We start from the raw sequence: 14,442 nt of genomic DNA on the forward strand, positions 1-14,442 counted from the left end.
ATTGTGCGCGTTGGGAAAATTCTGCAACTACGAAGATGCGTTCAAATTCGAATTGGCAGAGAATCTCTGATGGGCTGGCGAGATCTGTCCCACGACACGATGGATGCGCTTTCACTCTGGCTTGCACCGTGTGACCGACCTGCAGGTTCTTCCAGCGCCAACTCGCAATAGAGTCGAGCACCAATGTAGCAGTACCCACACCACCATCCTTCGATGCGATTTCTCTACAGCTGCTCTCAAAATTTCGAGGGGACACAGTTTATCACCCTTGAAGTAGCGACTAAGAACTAAGGTCGCATCGTTACCATGGCTGGGACAAGATCTCATAGTGCCAGGCTACCTTTGGACAATCAAGTCGCACTACGTGTTGAGGCTAATTTACTTGACGGAGTGATCCAATATGTCGATGTCTCGGCTTACAGACAGTGCAGAACGGGAGCAATTTGGAGCCAGAATGAATTGGGTCGATAGAAACGTTGTCCATCCAGATTCGGCGCTATAAAAGAGTTTGTTAGGGTAGTGTAGTCGTATGCATATTTTCGACGTGTGTAGACGCGAAGGCGGGCGGTGAGCGCGACTTGGGGATCTGCTCGTGAACATTCAACAAGAAAATCTGGGGTTTTCACAGCTCATGGAAAACCCCTCAGCATTAACAACTAGGGGGTCAAACGCGTCACTTGCGAGAGTGCCTTTTTGCAGTGCCATGTCGGTGACGCAGACTTGCACGCGACCCGAACAACTACAGTTGCCAACTTCGGACTCGGGGTCTCTCCTTCTCTGCGGAGACCGAATATGCCGACCGCAATTACGCACTGCGTTCTTGCTGCGTTCACTCACTGCCTATCCAGCGAGATACACCAGGATCGTCTAATTTAGTGCTCTCTCCAAATCCGCAGGCAACCACGAATCAGTTCTTGACTGGCTCACATACGAAATGAATGACTTCAGATGCCAGACGGATCTGTTGGAAATTTCGACGACCGTCCGCCTCGGAATTGAAGCTCGCGCCTACACTGGCTAGAAATCTATCCTGCAGAGATAGGCACGACGCAAGTCCTTTGGTATTCGTCCTCGAAAGTGGCTGAGGGGCATGCGGCAAGTCTGCACTGGTTGTTCAATAGTTCCTGTAATGCAGCTGGAATAGGTGTGTAACCAACGCAGACAGTCTCAATGCACGCAGGCCGCGGATTAGTCGTACTATAGTTGACTATTCAACAACTGCTACACGCAGTGTGCACAGTTCAAGTCATGATTTACAGTCTCAGTTTGATGAGTTAGATAACCTGTTGATATGCGTGATGGACCAACGCTGGCTGCCAGTACGGGAGTTTTTGGCCAAGGAGAATGCGGTGAGTCTCGGAGTTTACAACAGACGACGTGAACTCACTAAGAACTCGCAGTGTCCATTATACTTATCATGGTACCTCGTTTTGTCGGGTTATAGGATACGACATCGCGGATAGTGAGACGTCGGAAGAAACTGCAGCTGAAGCTTCCCTATCGTATGTCTCATTTGTATCCTGATTAAAAACATGTCGAAATCGGAAGGATTCCAGCTCGTGTTTTTGGCGGTTCACGGAGCGCCGCAAAGACTGTCTCATCTTCTATTCCCTAGCTCATTGGTGTACAGGTCTACCATCGCATCGTCTATTATCCGCTTGAGGATTCTTCCTTCGCTCGTTCTCTGTGCCATTCCAGCATGCATTTTGTTTCGGCGTCTCCCGTATGCTGTTTGCATGCTTGACGCGGACAATGCTAGGTGCAGCAGCCGAAAAAGCGGTCAAAGAGCGAGCGAAAGCAGCCGAGTGACAATATACAGCTGCCTGATTATCATCTCGTCGTGTGGCGTCCCACGCCACTCCGACAGTGGCGGTGCGAACAAAGCACCCTTGTCTTATCCGCCACTGTTTTTTATGTTCAACGAAACTCCCCCAGCCGCAACACCAATCGCGCCGGAACAAAGAAAAGTTGTGCAGAAGTACGGGAGGTATATAAAGAGGTGAGTTTTATGCTTTTGCTCCACTGCACGTGCTCTCGATTGATCTCAAGCTCAACATCAACGTCGTCCAGACACATTCCTATACTCCACTGACAACCTCACCAACTGTATCCAACAATGCCCGTCACTCGTACACAACATTCGACCGAACGCCACGACCCCTTGGCATCTACATCCACCAGCAAGAAGTATATGCATAGGAGCAATACCTATGCACACCCTATGAACGGGGCCAATACAAACAGGACAAACAGGACAAACAGGACGGTGCGTATCCTCACCTTCTGACACAACTGAGCTCTCACATGCGACCAAAGACACATACGTTAGGTGGCCCACAGCCACTCAACGCACGAGTGGTAGATCCGCCAACTCATCCAGATGGCCAGCCGCGTACGCGGCTGCATTTGCATGCATCTACTTCCGCATCTACTGCCATCCAACACTTGCAAGAACCTCCACTGTCCGTGCGCTCGGTATATAATACTGAGCCCCGAGTGAGCGGCGCGCCTCATAGCAACACAGGTCCCCCTGGAGGCATGGGTAGCATGGGAGTGACCACTGCTCGTCCCAATATCATGCCCCGGGTCGTTAGACAGAACACGGCGAGCCAGCAGACACGAAGCGGACCAAACGCTCAAGGCCCTTCTGCGGCGGCAACAGTGACACGTTTGCCCCCGGGGATGCGCGTATACCGTGTATATATGATCAAGAGGGTCTGCACACGGCAAGAGTGGTTGGGTCGGCCTTGGAGGGACGACCAAAGTCTAGGTGCAGTGCAGCCGCCCAGCGTGTAGAAGGAAAAAGGAAATCTTTTCACTTGCGAAAGATGGCCTCCCAGTGTGGCCACAAGTACGTATCCCCAGCACAGCTTGTTTACTCCGCGCTCATCATCTCGGCAGATGCAGAGCAGTGGGAGAGCGTGCGCCGGCCCGTCTCTCTACTCTAGGAACGACGGGAAGGACATTAAAACACCGACGTGCGTACTGTAGGCATGGCGGTCATTCATCGCTCGCAAAGGCGAAGAGCAGCCTAAGTGCGGAAATGCGCGGGAGCACATACAGCGGCAGCAGAAGGGCGCAAAACGTGAGCGGGTATTCCTAGATCATTGGCGGGCTAACGGTGTGTATCCTCCCTCCTTCTGTGTGCATGGGTGCTCATCCGCTCCAGGGATGGATGTGGTGTCCTTCACACGCACGGCTCAGCAAGGCACCGCGTGCGCGACACATTTGCACCCCGCCCGCATCGTTCCGCATATAGTCCCCATCTACTTTGTGCCGATAGGCCGCGACACAACCCTGTGTGAACGGCCCATCGGGTCGCGCAGCGAAAAGGACATGCACAGTCGCAAAGAAATGGCCTGCAGTCAAGTGAAGGATGAGGAGCTTGTGAGATGTGAGAGCCCTGGGGGCACGGAATCCAGGCAAGGATACAGTGCGAAGATATGGCCCGCCAGCGGTTGACAACCTGAAGGCGTGGTGTACAGATATTGCCCATCTTCCCGATCATTGTATCCTCACTTCGTCGTCCAGGTGTCCTCGCCTATGTTCACAAGAAGTGATACTGTCTGGCATGCATAACCCAGCACTCCGATGTTCTTGCACCCTTCCTTGTGACCAACAATATGTTCTCCATCAACATTTGATGTGACACTCTGTGTAGGGGGCACTGAGTGATGAGAAAATGTCACCCTGCCAAGGCACACTGCAGATATGAGTTGGAGCCCATAAGTGACATCTAATGGTGCTGTGCTGAAAGCAGCCACAGTATCCCTCTCCATTCTTCCTGCAACTCCCAATGTTGGTGCGATGGGTGGGTGCTCTTGGCCAATATGTTTGGAGTGTGATGTGGCAGGACAAGATTGGCTTAGAGGAAGACCACATTGCTGGATGAGTGAGGATGTAATGGGTTGGTTCTGACAACCATTACTCATTATGGATTGCTTACTGATTACCTAAGCAAGTTGCTTTTAATCTCCTACACTCACCATCTAGCTGTATACACTCAGTCTTAGCTTAGTTTTGGCTATATATTGAGTCTACTGCAGTCTGGTGAGCCTGAGGATATAGACTGCTTATAGAGGACATCAGGAAAACCCAACTTTCTCTTATGGACTTATTTAGACTTTTGGGTCTGAGAACCCTTATTTAAGGCCATAAGTGTTCAAATAAGTCGAATTTCAGACACTCAGGGAATATGCCTTAGGCCCTTTTTGTCCTTATGTCCTTAAATAAGGACCATAAGTCCATTTAAGTTATTTAAGTGTCCTTTTAAGGAAAAGTGGGGTTTTCCTGATGAACTACTTAGTTCACAGTTCGCTGAGTGGTGTAACTTGTAGGACATTGTCTTTCATGGTATGAGGGAGAACATGACCATGTTGCTGAATGAGTGAGTCCTTTCTGGTTCACAGTTCACCCAGTGATACAACTTCTGGAACCTTGTCTTTCACTGTATGTGTCTCTGAACACACATGCCCTATACAAATGAATACACATGCTTGTGATTACAGACACAATGGGCCTTGTGTATTTATGGTCAGCCCCATTTGATGTATCATGCCTTAAATTATCCTCATCTCCCTGCTCTTCTCCTTCCCTGTAGTGTCTTACACATGTAGAATCACCTCAAACATCTGCAGGTACACAGCAGCTATCTCAGATGAACCCTTCACTCTGGCCTGCATTGAAGCTATTACATTCTCAGCTACAGAGAAACCTTTGTGGCTGAGTTCTTTTATGTCTAAGGCATTTACTTTTTTAACTTCTAGAAGTATGTCCTTGAAAAGGTAAACAAATACAATTAAATTGCAAAGAGATTTGCAGTTTGTCTCAACCCTTACAGCTATAGTACTTGCTAAAAGAATCGGCATTGGGGTTGTAGTGTACAACCCTCTGCATGCAGTAATAACTGAGTGAACATACACATGCTGCTCAAGATCACAGCCATGAAAAAACTTGTCTATAACACAGAATGACGGAAGTGGGACTCGAACCCACGCTCTTTCGAACTAGATCCTGATTCTAGCGCCTTAACCGCTCGGCCATTCCGCCTTAACAGTGTTAAGATTGTATCTCTTAATGGTGGTGCAATAAACTATCAGATTTTTGTATTCAAAGCATTTGTTTGCATATTCTCTTGTAATTTTTGCCAGGTGACCAAAAATTGCTCCTGCGGCAAGTGTGTATATTCAGTGATACCATGCTGCGATGCATGCCCCATTTCCTTCGGGAAAACTCCCACAGCTCTTCACATTTTCGCAGAACATGCTCAAAGTAGAGCTTCATGATAGTATTATGTTATGCAGTACAACACAAATAATTTGACGTGGATGACCGGAAATGAGATGTTTCTGGACGATCCTGTGCCAATTCAGTACGATGTTGAACGGATAGTCGGATACTGCGTCAGATCAGTATGCTGGCTGCCGTCCCCTGTCGTTCACTCATTACACTTCGTCACCCACATTTCAGCTTTTCATCTCGAGAACTGGACCACTGATGTCCAGGCTCATGTCGGAATCCAAGGCTACACGCTCTCCCCTGACTGTGCCATATCAAATCGATATCGTGCATGCTCCCTCAATTCGCCAGGCGAGTCAGAAGCACCGTCTTCACGCACATCACCCCGGTGGTTCTTGCAGCACGCCCTCGTGATACCTCCGACGGCCCGGTGTCGCCCCGCATGGGCTAACTAGCCTTGCCCTCGAAGCTTATAGCGTGTCCGTGAGGATGGCACTCATCGTTTCCACGATTTCTGTTTCCCTCACCTTTAAAAGATTCGTACAGTCGCGTTACGGCAGCAACTTGGTGCTATGTCACAAGAGTTGTCCCCCGTGAAGCCGTCCCTCGGGCGCACCGCGTTCGTCACCGGCGGCGGGCAGGGCATCGGGCGCGCGATCGCGCTCCGCCTGGCCCGGGACGGGTACGACATCTCCATCGCGGACATCCCGCCCGCGAAGGAGAAGGTCGACGCGGTCATCAAGGAGATCGAGGCCTACGGCAGAAAGGCCGTCAGTGTGTATGCAGGCGAGTGCGATGCGTGTTCGTCCGAGGACGAACGTTTGTGCTCATGCGAGCGCAGACGTACGCGTCCCAACGCAGATCGAGGCTGCGATCGCAGAGACGATCGAGAAGCTGGGTCCTACGCTCTTCGTCAGCGTCGCAAACGCGGGCGTCACGCAGGTGAAGCCGCTCCTGGAGTGCACGCCCGAGTACGCATGAACTGCTGTATTTGCCGTCCTCGCTGATACCTGCGCATCGTAGATTCATCGAGAACGAAGTGCGGATTAACTTGCTCGGGCTCATGAACACCCACATCTTCGCTGCCAAGCAAATGGTGAAGCAAGGCTTCGGCGGGCGCATCATTGGCGCTGGCTCCATCGCCTCGTACCGTACCGCAGGCACGTCTCTCTCACATCCGCCTTTCTCGCTCCTCATCTGAGCGTCGCAGAGAACCTCGGGCCGTACGGCGCGACCAAATTCGCCGTACGCGGCTTCACCGAAGCGTCAGCGAAGGAGTGGGCCGAGTACGGCATCAGAGTGAACGGTGAGCAGGCGCGTCGCGTCACTTATAGGCTTCCCTCACCTCGACCTGACCAGCGTATGCCCCCGGGATTGTCGACACGCCCATGTGGGACCACATTGACCGCGAGCTCGCCAGGATAGTCAGTGGTTCTCCTTGCCCTTCTTGATCACGTTCCCTAACATTGCCTCCCCTTTTCTTGTGCTATGCTATGATGCCCCGTGTTGCAGGAAAACATCTCACTCGGCGAGGCCAAGGCGAGGCGTGTGAAGGAGTCCGTGAAGCTGGGGCGCATCCAGGAGCCCGAGGACGTCGCGAAGCTAGTATCGTTTTTGGCATCCGAAGAGGCAGAGTACATCACCGGGCAGACGATTAAGACGTGCGGCGGCGCATCGCTGTAGATTGTTCCTGCCGCGCGTGCGCGTATATTTTCTTTACTAGGTTGACTGCTTGGGTTATAATCGAGGGATAGAAAGACGGTATCTGTGAGAAAGAAAGATTACTGTCTTACTAAAACATGCGAAACCTGGTATCTCTTGGTATCTGCATAGATTGTCTCTTATCATATCTGTGCTTCCGTTTCGTGCTGATAACATGCTGAGTCTTCGGCAAGACGTCGCCGCATACTGTGACTTGCAGGATGTATGGATAGGATGCGTATGCATCTGATTGAGTTCGACGTACATATGTCTTCTGCCGGACATGTACCACAGAGATCTTGCGGGGTGTGCCTGCTTGTGGCCCGTGGGGTCGCGCGGCGCACCGCACAAACCACGACACCTGCCTAATCCGCACTCGCAGGTTCGGCAAACAATTTCACGCCTCGATTTTTGGCGCCGCCTTATCGCGCCAATTCAGAGCAGGGCCCTGAAGCTGAAGCTTATCGTCATCAAATTTCTGCACTGGCAGAAGAAAGTGAGATAGATAAAATGTTCGCAGGCATGGGCGTAGGGAGCGCTCTCGCAGCCGCGTTCTACCTCTTCTTCCTCTTTCGCTTCTCGTTCTCTGCTGCCGAGCACGATGAAGTACCTGCACCTGTCAGGATGGGTCCTCGAGCCGGAACCGTCGACGTTCGCGCCCAACGCGCGCTGGTCGAACAAGGACATGGACCCCGTCCCACCGCACCTCGTGAGCATGATCGCTATCTCCCTGTGTTCACCGTCTTGAACCTGTCCCGGCCGCACAGCGGACGTGGACGACGCTCAACTACATCGCGTACTGGATCTCCGACGCGACCAACGTCGCAGTGTGGGAGCTCGCCTCGAGTATGCTCACGCTCGGCCTCTCATGGTGCGCCGCCCCCTTGCCCCCACTCGAGTGCTGTGATAGAGCCATTGATGCACGCCCGAGCAGGCGACAGGCACTCCCCGCGATCGCGGTAGGGCACTGCATCATCGCGAGCGTAATGGTGCTGAACGGGACGATCGGCGCGCGCCTGCACGTCAGCTTCCCTGTGCTCAACCGCTCGTCGTTCGGATTCTGGTTCAGCTACTTCAGTGTCATCAGCCGTGTCGTGCTCTCGCTCTTCTGGTTCGGCATCCAGACATACACAGGCTCACAGTGCGTATATCAGGTCGGTCGGACTGTTTCTCTGGCTGGCTGGCGGGTACTAATGGTAGGTGGAGATGTTGAAGGCGATCTGGCCCTCGCTTGCGCACCTCCCGAACCATCTTCCGAAGAGCGCGAACATCACGACGTCTGGTGAGTGTTTTCCCTCTGTTATAAAGACAGTGCATTCTCACCTTCTGGCAGGGATCATGTGCTACTTCCTCTACTGGCTCTTCCAAGTATGCTCTCTGCATCGCTCGCGCTGCACAGAATGACAGACTCCACTAGTTCCCATTCATGCTCCTCTCTCCACAAAAGATCCGCTGGGTCTTCGTCGCCCGGGCGATCATCGTGCTCCCCGCGTGGATCGCGATACTCATCTGGGCGTTCGTGAAAGTGCCTGCGAGTGAGGGGCTGTTCTCGCAGAAGTCGACACTTTCTGGGAGCGACCTTTCCTGGGCATGGCTTAGCGCACTAAATAGTGCACTCGGCATTTACTCCACTCTGGCAGTGAACATCCCTGATTTCACTGTGAGTCCTAACGCCAATAGGACTTGCCTCTCCTGATTCTGATCCCCGCGCTTGCTCAGAGATATGCCAAGGACGAGCGAGCGTAAGCACCCTTACTCCCACTCCCGACCGCCGCTCAATTCCAGTTCCCGGCAGGCAATATGTGCAACTAATCATCATCCCAATCGCGTTCACCTTCGTCGGGTTCATCGGGATGGCGGTGACGAGCGCGGGCATCCTGCTGTACGGGCAGGTGCTCTGGGACCCGCTTCTGCTCATCGACCACTGGGACAACCGCGCTGGGGCATTCTTCGCGTCCGCTTCGTTCGTGCTCGCGACGATCGGTACGAACATCTCTGCGAACTCCCTGTCGGCCGCGAACGACATGACCGTACTACTCCCACGGTACATTAACATCCGCCGCGGGCAGGTGCTCTGCGCGATCCTCGGCGGGTGGGCGCTATGCCCGTGGGAGATCCTCGCGAGGTGCGTTCGCGTCCGCGTGTGTTTGGCAAAGGAGGGGGTGCGGAAACTGATGGGGTGGCGATGTTAGCGCGTCTGGGTTCCTATCATTCATGAACGGATACACGGTCTTTCTCGGGCCCTTCGCCGGGATCATGGTCACAGACGTGCGTACATCCTTCCTCAGGCAGTCTCATTCTGACTCGGCACCCGGCAGTACTGGCTCCTCCATAAGGGTCGCGTCGACGTGCCGTCCATGTACCGCCCGCACGGGCGGTACCGCTACACCTTTGGCTTTGTGCGTCCCCGGTTCAGATCACTAACGTGACGCGTCCCTCATCTCTCCCGGCGTTTGCACCCGCAGAACTGGCGCGCGGTATTGGCGATCGTGTGCTCCGTGCCGCCGAACTTGCCCGGGCTGATCCACTCAATCAACACCAAGGTGCCCGTCGGGGGCGCGACGAAGATCTTCGACTTTGCGTGGATCTTTGGCGTAAGTGCCCTGATCCCTCGTTGGTCCGGATGCGGCTGATGGTGTGTTGCAGTTCACGACGGCGTCAGCGGTGTACTACGTCGCGTCGGTGCTGTTCCCGGCGGAGGAGACGTATGTGGACGCGGCGATCCTGCACGAGGACGACGACGAGGGCGAGAGCGAGGTGGAGAGGAAGAGCGTGTTGGGGGACGTGGAGAAAAAGAGCATGCAGGAGGACGTGGAGGTGGTCATGGCATGACGGCATTGAGGCGAGACGATACAGAATCATGTATTACGACACGTAGAATGGCGCGACGGCGATGGCGAGGACGCACGCTCTGCAATGATAGATCTGGTGAAACTGCTTCCTAAGGTGCTCTAGGAAATGTTCTTGGGGTAGACTATGTTTATGCAGACGGCTCGCAATCAGTGTAGAGCCATTGGACAGGAAAGCTCTTGCCGCAACAAGAAGAGGTCACAGGTCAGAACGAGCACCGATAGTCAGAACTGCGCAGAGCGCCAACGTACCGCGTAGTAGACGGCCGTCCTTCGAATTCACACGGGAACTAATTTCACACGGGAACAGAGCTTCAAGAGAGTACCAGAGCGTCAAGAGAGTACTAGAGCTTCAAGAGAGTACCAGAGACTCACAGAGTCTACGATGACGATCAGATCAAAGTCCACCGTGCTCTCTTGAACAGACTTACATATATAACCAGATGGCAGCATTTCTGCTAGCCCATCCTGCTCCCGCCCCCCGCACGCAACACCTCTTTCCTATAGCTGCCCCCAAATCATGTCGAACCTCACAAACCAACCCACATCCTACTATGCTCATATGACCCATGCCAACCCTCAGACGTTCGTTCACAGAACTGTTCCATCCAATGCTCTGCTGATGACATTTAAGATAGACCTCACTCATGCCCAACCACTCTAAGCGCCGTGACATGGTTGTGACCCGACAGTTGCCCGAGAGTGATGCTATTGATTTGGGAGCAATAAGTCAAAGTCTGATACCCGATATGGTAATGGATGGTGTGGTAAGGGCCACTTATCAGCCAAATATTTACCTGCTGGATGTTGGCTCTGTTTGGTCGCCGTTCACTTTGGGTTGTTGCCAGCCTAATTTCTCTCCTACGAGGGCGAAATTAAAAAATGTGCTCCCTGGGAATATTCAAGAAGGTATTCATTAACAATCCCCAGGGAACACATTTCTGATAAAGGCTTTGTGGAAAGAGGAATTAGACGAGCAAGCACTTTCGCCCGCCATTTTGGTGTAAGCGTGACATTAGACGCCCGACGCGAGTGGTTGGATATGAGTGAGGCCTATCTTACTTCGCTGCCATCCAGTGTACCCATCTATGGACTAAACTTGGCAACTCCCAGTCAGCAGCCGACTGCGCCAATCAATGGGCCATCAGCTGCTTCTCGAGCTGCTGCGCTCCCACACCAGGCAAACCAACATCCCTCGGAGGTATGTCAATGCGCACCTGTCACAGATATGTTCTGATTTCGGTATTTGAAGATCGAGGTTCAGGAGGGCGATCCTGAGCATGTCCGCGAGCTCGTACAGGCCCACAAGGACAGCATTAAGGCGATGGCACATCAGCATGCTGCAACGCTCGCGCTGCAAAGGTGCCAGATCCAGATGGGCCTATACAAAAAACGACTACGCGTAGCCAAGGAAGGTGTGCGCAAGGCTAACGAACACCTCAGAGTTGTGCAGGACAGATGTGGCAGTGTCTGCAGGGAGAGCGGGACTGACTTCGTGGATTACAGTAGTCTTTTGCAGGAGGTTGGAGCTCGGGGAGCGGATATCCAGAAGACGGAAAGTGATTAACAAACAGAGGCCACGGGGAGCTACGGGGAGTCCATAACGCACCAGACCTTCACTTTTGTACAATGTACTGTATGTCTAAGATGAGCTGTACAAATATTCTTTAGGAAAAGTTTCTGCTCACGCGTAAGGTTTGTCGATATTCGTTATGTTCAGATTGCATGACAAATCGTCGATGACCGAGAAAAGTGGGCGTGCTCGTCTCGACATATGATGCCACACCGAAGCCTTGAAGGTTACAGCCATGCAGAAAAGCACCGTGAATGAGTGGGAAAAATGCATGGAAAAACTCTCCTCGCAGGACAAGAAACGGCCAATTGCTCAACGCATGCTTCATTCGTCGTCTTCTTCATTCCAGTCCTCGCCGTTGTCCATCTCTGCATCATCTTCCTCGATATCGTCCTCGTCCGTATCCTCATCCTCATCTTCGTCTTCATCTGTTTCGTCGTCATCAAACATGTTCCCAAATCCAAATCCCCCAGGTCCGGCTCTGCCAGTCGAGGTCGTAGGGTACGGGCCCATCCGACCAAGACCCATGAGAGGACCCTGGATAATCCCCACAAAGGTCGTCGCCAAATCCGGACAGATTTTTGCGAAAATCGACCTCACGCCGTCGTCATGTCCGGACAAATGGACCCCTAAGGACCATGTAGCCGTCGTACTATCCGGACATGGAACTGTTCTGGGGCAAAAATCGCCGGAAAATTGCCGGAAAAGGCCGAAAAAGGCTAAAAATAGCCACAAATTGCCTAAAATGGACGTCTCCAGAGCGAGGATGTCGCTATTTCCGGACAAAAAACTCCCTAAACCGGCCAAAAATGGGCTGGACAGATTTTTGTAAATTGGGGGGGTTTTGGCGACGACCTTTGGGGGGATTATCCAGGGTCCTCCCATGAGGTGCCTCACCATCTCGAACTCCCGATCGTTCGCACATACCGGAAGGGCCTTCTTATTCATCAACCATTCGTCCTGATCTCCGTATGACCTCCCAGACAAGGCATCCTCCGCCTCGTCTATGGCTTCCATCTCGAAATGACTTGGCAACTGGTCAAGGACACAGTCCAGTCGATCTGACCGCCCTTGTTGAAGTAGAATTCCACCGATCTCTTCTCGAAGTACTCGTACTCGTTGTGATAGATCCACGGGAGATCTCCTTCCACCTTCAATTGAATGTTCGTCTGGATGTCCTCTGCAATGGGCTGGCTCTTGTCTTGTATGTCGCATATGACCTGGGAGATAGCGCCGAACAGGATACGATACCCAGAGTAGAAAGAAGGTCTTGAAAATGCCTGGGCGCAGACGCGGAGGGATATATGGCAGCGCCAGGTCGAGCTCTATGTCATGTTCTGAAATCGCCTGTCCGTTCTCGAACATCATACCTTGCATTGATGGCATAGTGTCATAGAGATAGTCCGCGCACTCTATCCAGCACGGTGAGCGCCTTATGATTCTGAAGACCATACATACGTACCGCGAAGCCCTTGACGGACTCTCGGAGAGAGCCAACCACCCGCGCATCTTCCGCAAGTGCATCCCCACTTGTACTGCTGGATTACTCTACGTCGGTGCCTGCAAAATTTCCCATGGCCCTCTTGAGCATCGCCTCGACCTGTAAACCACTTCTTCCGTGACCAACCCATCGACCCTGCTTAATCTCCTGCAGCTCTTTTAACACTCTAAGCTGATCCGCGCACAGCATCATTGGTGTCTTCAAGTCTGTGTTGTCGCGTCTCAATAGATCTTCCTGTACTCCGAGCTCGAGAAGGATCTTCGTCGCTATGATGTTCAGAGATTCGGCAGCGCGATGCAGGGGCGTGAATCCTTTGTTGTCCTTCTGTGTGATGGACGTTTGATCCTCCAAGAACGCGGCACGGATGATCTGCTCGATTCCATCGTCACTGATTCGGCAAATCTGGTCATGGAGCGGGTAGTTCGCTGTATATTCCTGGATGTCACGATTCTTGTTCTTCCACGAAACCTCAAGCGTAGCCCAGGCCAAGCTCAATGTATGTGCTAGAAGGTCTTCTTTGGCAGACAACTCCACACGGGTTCGCAGGAATTTGGCGTCGTTCGAAGGGGAAATGTTGTGAGATGGATGATCGAGTCTGGGTGAGTACACGAGGAATTGGGTCAGGCCTATTCTCCTGAAACCGTTCTTCATAGAAGCGCAGCAATTAGAGCTATTGTTCTACATCAACAAACACACAAATGACGCCTACCCTCTGGTAGAACGACACAGCTCGGTGCATTTCAGCCTCATACTGCTCGTTGCTCCTCACTTCGTCGTAGCGGGGTGGAACGGGAGTTGGCCAAGAGATAACAAAGTCATTCTCCGTAACGTGTTCTGAATTCAGGAGAGATTGCAACGCGAAAGAGCCAAGCCCTTGACCTCGCATCTACGGAAGACATATTCAGTACGAACTCATAAGCTCATAGCAGTGGCTGTATGCGCGTTACTGACCGACTCATCGCTGACATAGACTGTTTGGACGTAGACGAGCTTGCCCCTGCTCAGTTCCCGTCCCCAGCATCCCGTCCCTTTGAAAAGTTCGTCCTCCACGAGCCAAGGCCTCACTTCGCCGTACTTATCGAACAAGACACGCGAGAGCGTGGCCAGCTCGTCACTATCGGCGTCCATGATACACAAGAAGTCACCGTCGTCGCACACTGCGCGGTTGATCTGATAGGCAAAAATCGAGGCCACCTTCTTGCGATCCGGACTCGTCACTTCGATTGTGATGGACTTGAAGGCGGAGGGATGGCCCATGAAGGCGCGATTTCTGACTTTGACAGTGGTTTTGCAGTCGTTCAAGCTGATTCCAGCGGTCGCTGGAGGCGGCGAGGGGCCAAGTGGTGCGAGCATGGTGGGGGAAAGAGAAAGAAGAGGTGCCTCATTTTCTGCGGTCTGGTCTCTTATATATCCATCTGGCACTGGGACAGAGAACGAAGTAACAGATTGACAGGGAATGACGTAGGTCTTCTTTTTCCGAATGAGGTAATCGAGCTTCCTAATCAGGTGCGTTGTTTCTGTCGTCCATATATCCGAGGCCATGTTACTCGTCTTTCACAACTCTGACTTACGAATATTTC

General features: G+C 52.5%; 6 protein-coding genes and 1 non-coding gene across 7 annotated transcripts; 5 read left to right on the forward strand and 2 right to left on the reverse strand.

Moving 5' to 3' along the window:
• Positions 1-2,116: 2,116 nt before the first annotated feature.
• Positions 2,117-2,796, forward strand: SCP_1303700 (hypothetical protein; the record flags this gene model as incomplete). The annotated part of the gene is made up of 2 exons (XM_027763666.1): positions 2,117-2,266; positions 2,317-2,796. The coding sequence occupies 2 exons, from the start codon at positions 2,117-2,119 to the stop codon at positions 2,794-2,796; spliced, it is 630 nt and encodes a 209-aa protein (XP_027619467.1).
• Positions 2,797-3,171: 375 nt separating this feature from the next.
• SCP_1303710 (hypothetical protein) lies at positions 3,172-3,462 on the forward strand (the record flags this gene model as incomplete). The annotated part of the gene is made up of 1 exon (XM_027763667.1): positions 3,172-3,462. The coding sequence occupies one exon, from the start codon at positions 3,172-3,174 to the stop codon at positions 3,460-3,462; it is 291 nt and encodes a 96-aa protein (XP_027619468.1).
• A 1,508-nt stretch (positions 3,463-4,970) lies between these two features.
• SCP_t1303720 lies at positions 4,971-5,049 on the reverse strand. The gene has a single exon. It is a non-coding gene; the product is annotated as a tRNA-Leu (tRNA).
• Positions 5,050-5,810: 761 nt separating this feature from the next.
• On the forward strand, positions 5,811-6,921 carry SCP_1303730 (Versicolorin reductase 1; the record flags this gene model as incomplete). The annotated part of the gene is made up of 6 exons (XM_027763668.1): positions 5,811-6,024; positions 6,080-6,209; positions 6,262-6,398; positions 6,449-6,544; positions 6,598-6,662; positions 6,751-6,921. The coding sequence occupies 6 exons, from the start codon at positions 5,811-5,813 to the stop codon at positions 6,919-6,921; spliced, it is 813 nt and encodes a 270-aa protein (XP_027619469.1).
• A 619-nt stretch (positions 6,922-7,540) lies between these two features.
• Positions 7,541-9,771, forward strand: SCP_1303740 (Uncharacterized permease; the record flags this gene model as incomplete). Its single annotated transcript, XM_027763669.1, has 12 exons — positions 7,541-7,648; positions 7,707-7,810; positions 7,874-8,093; positions 8,146-8,221; positions 8,273-8,307; positions 8,357-8,599; positions 8,659-8,681; positions 8,735-9,064; positions 9,132-9,207; positions 9,258-9,338; positions 9,405-9,533; positions 9,586-9,771. 12 exons carry the CDS (start codon positions 7,541-7,543, stop codon positions 9,769-9,771), a joined length of 1,611 nt encoding a protein of 536 aa, XP_027619470.1.
• Positions 9,772-10,830: 1,059 nt separating this feature from the next.
• SCP_1303750 (hypothetical protein) lies at positions 10,831-11,355 on the forward strand (the record flags this gene model as incomplete). The annotated part of the gene is made up of 2 exons (XM_027763670.1): positions 10,831-10,989; positions 11,041-11,355. The coding sequence occupies 2 exons, from the start codon at positions 10,831-10,833 to the stop codon at positions 11,353-11,355; spliced, it is 474 nt and encodes a 157-aa protein (XP_027619471.1).
• A 330-nt stretch (positions 11,356-11,685) lies between these two features.
• On the reverse strand, positions 11,686-14,215 carry SCP_1303760 (hypothetical protein; the record flags this gene model as incomplete). Its single annotated transcript, XM_027763671.1, has 6 exons — positions 11,686-11,898; positions 12,289-12,371; positions 12,428-12,581; positions 12,989-13,507; positions 13,572-13,748; positions 13,814-14,215. 6 exons carry the CDS (start codon positions 14,213-14,215, stop codon positions 11,686-11,688), a joined length of 1,548 nt encoding a protein of 515 aa, XP_027619472.1.
• Between the last annotated feature and the right edge of the window lie 227 nt (positions 14,216-14,442).

This window comes from Sparassis crispa, assembly GCF_003851025.1.
Source record: "Sparassis crispa DNA, contig_000012F, whole genome shotgun sequence".
Classification (NCBI taxonomy): domain Eukaryota; kingdom Fungi; phylum Basidiomycota; class Agaricomycetes; order Polyporales; family Sparassidaceae; genus Sparassis; species Sparassis crispa.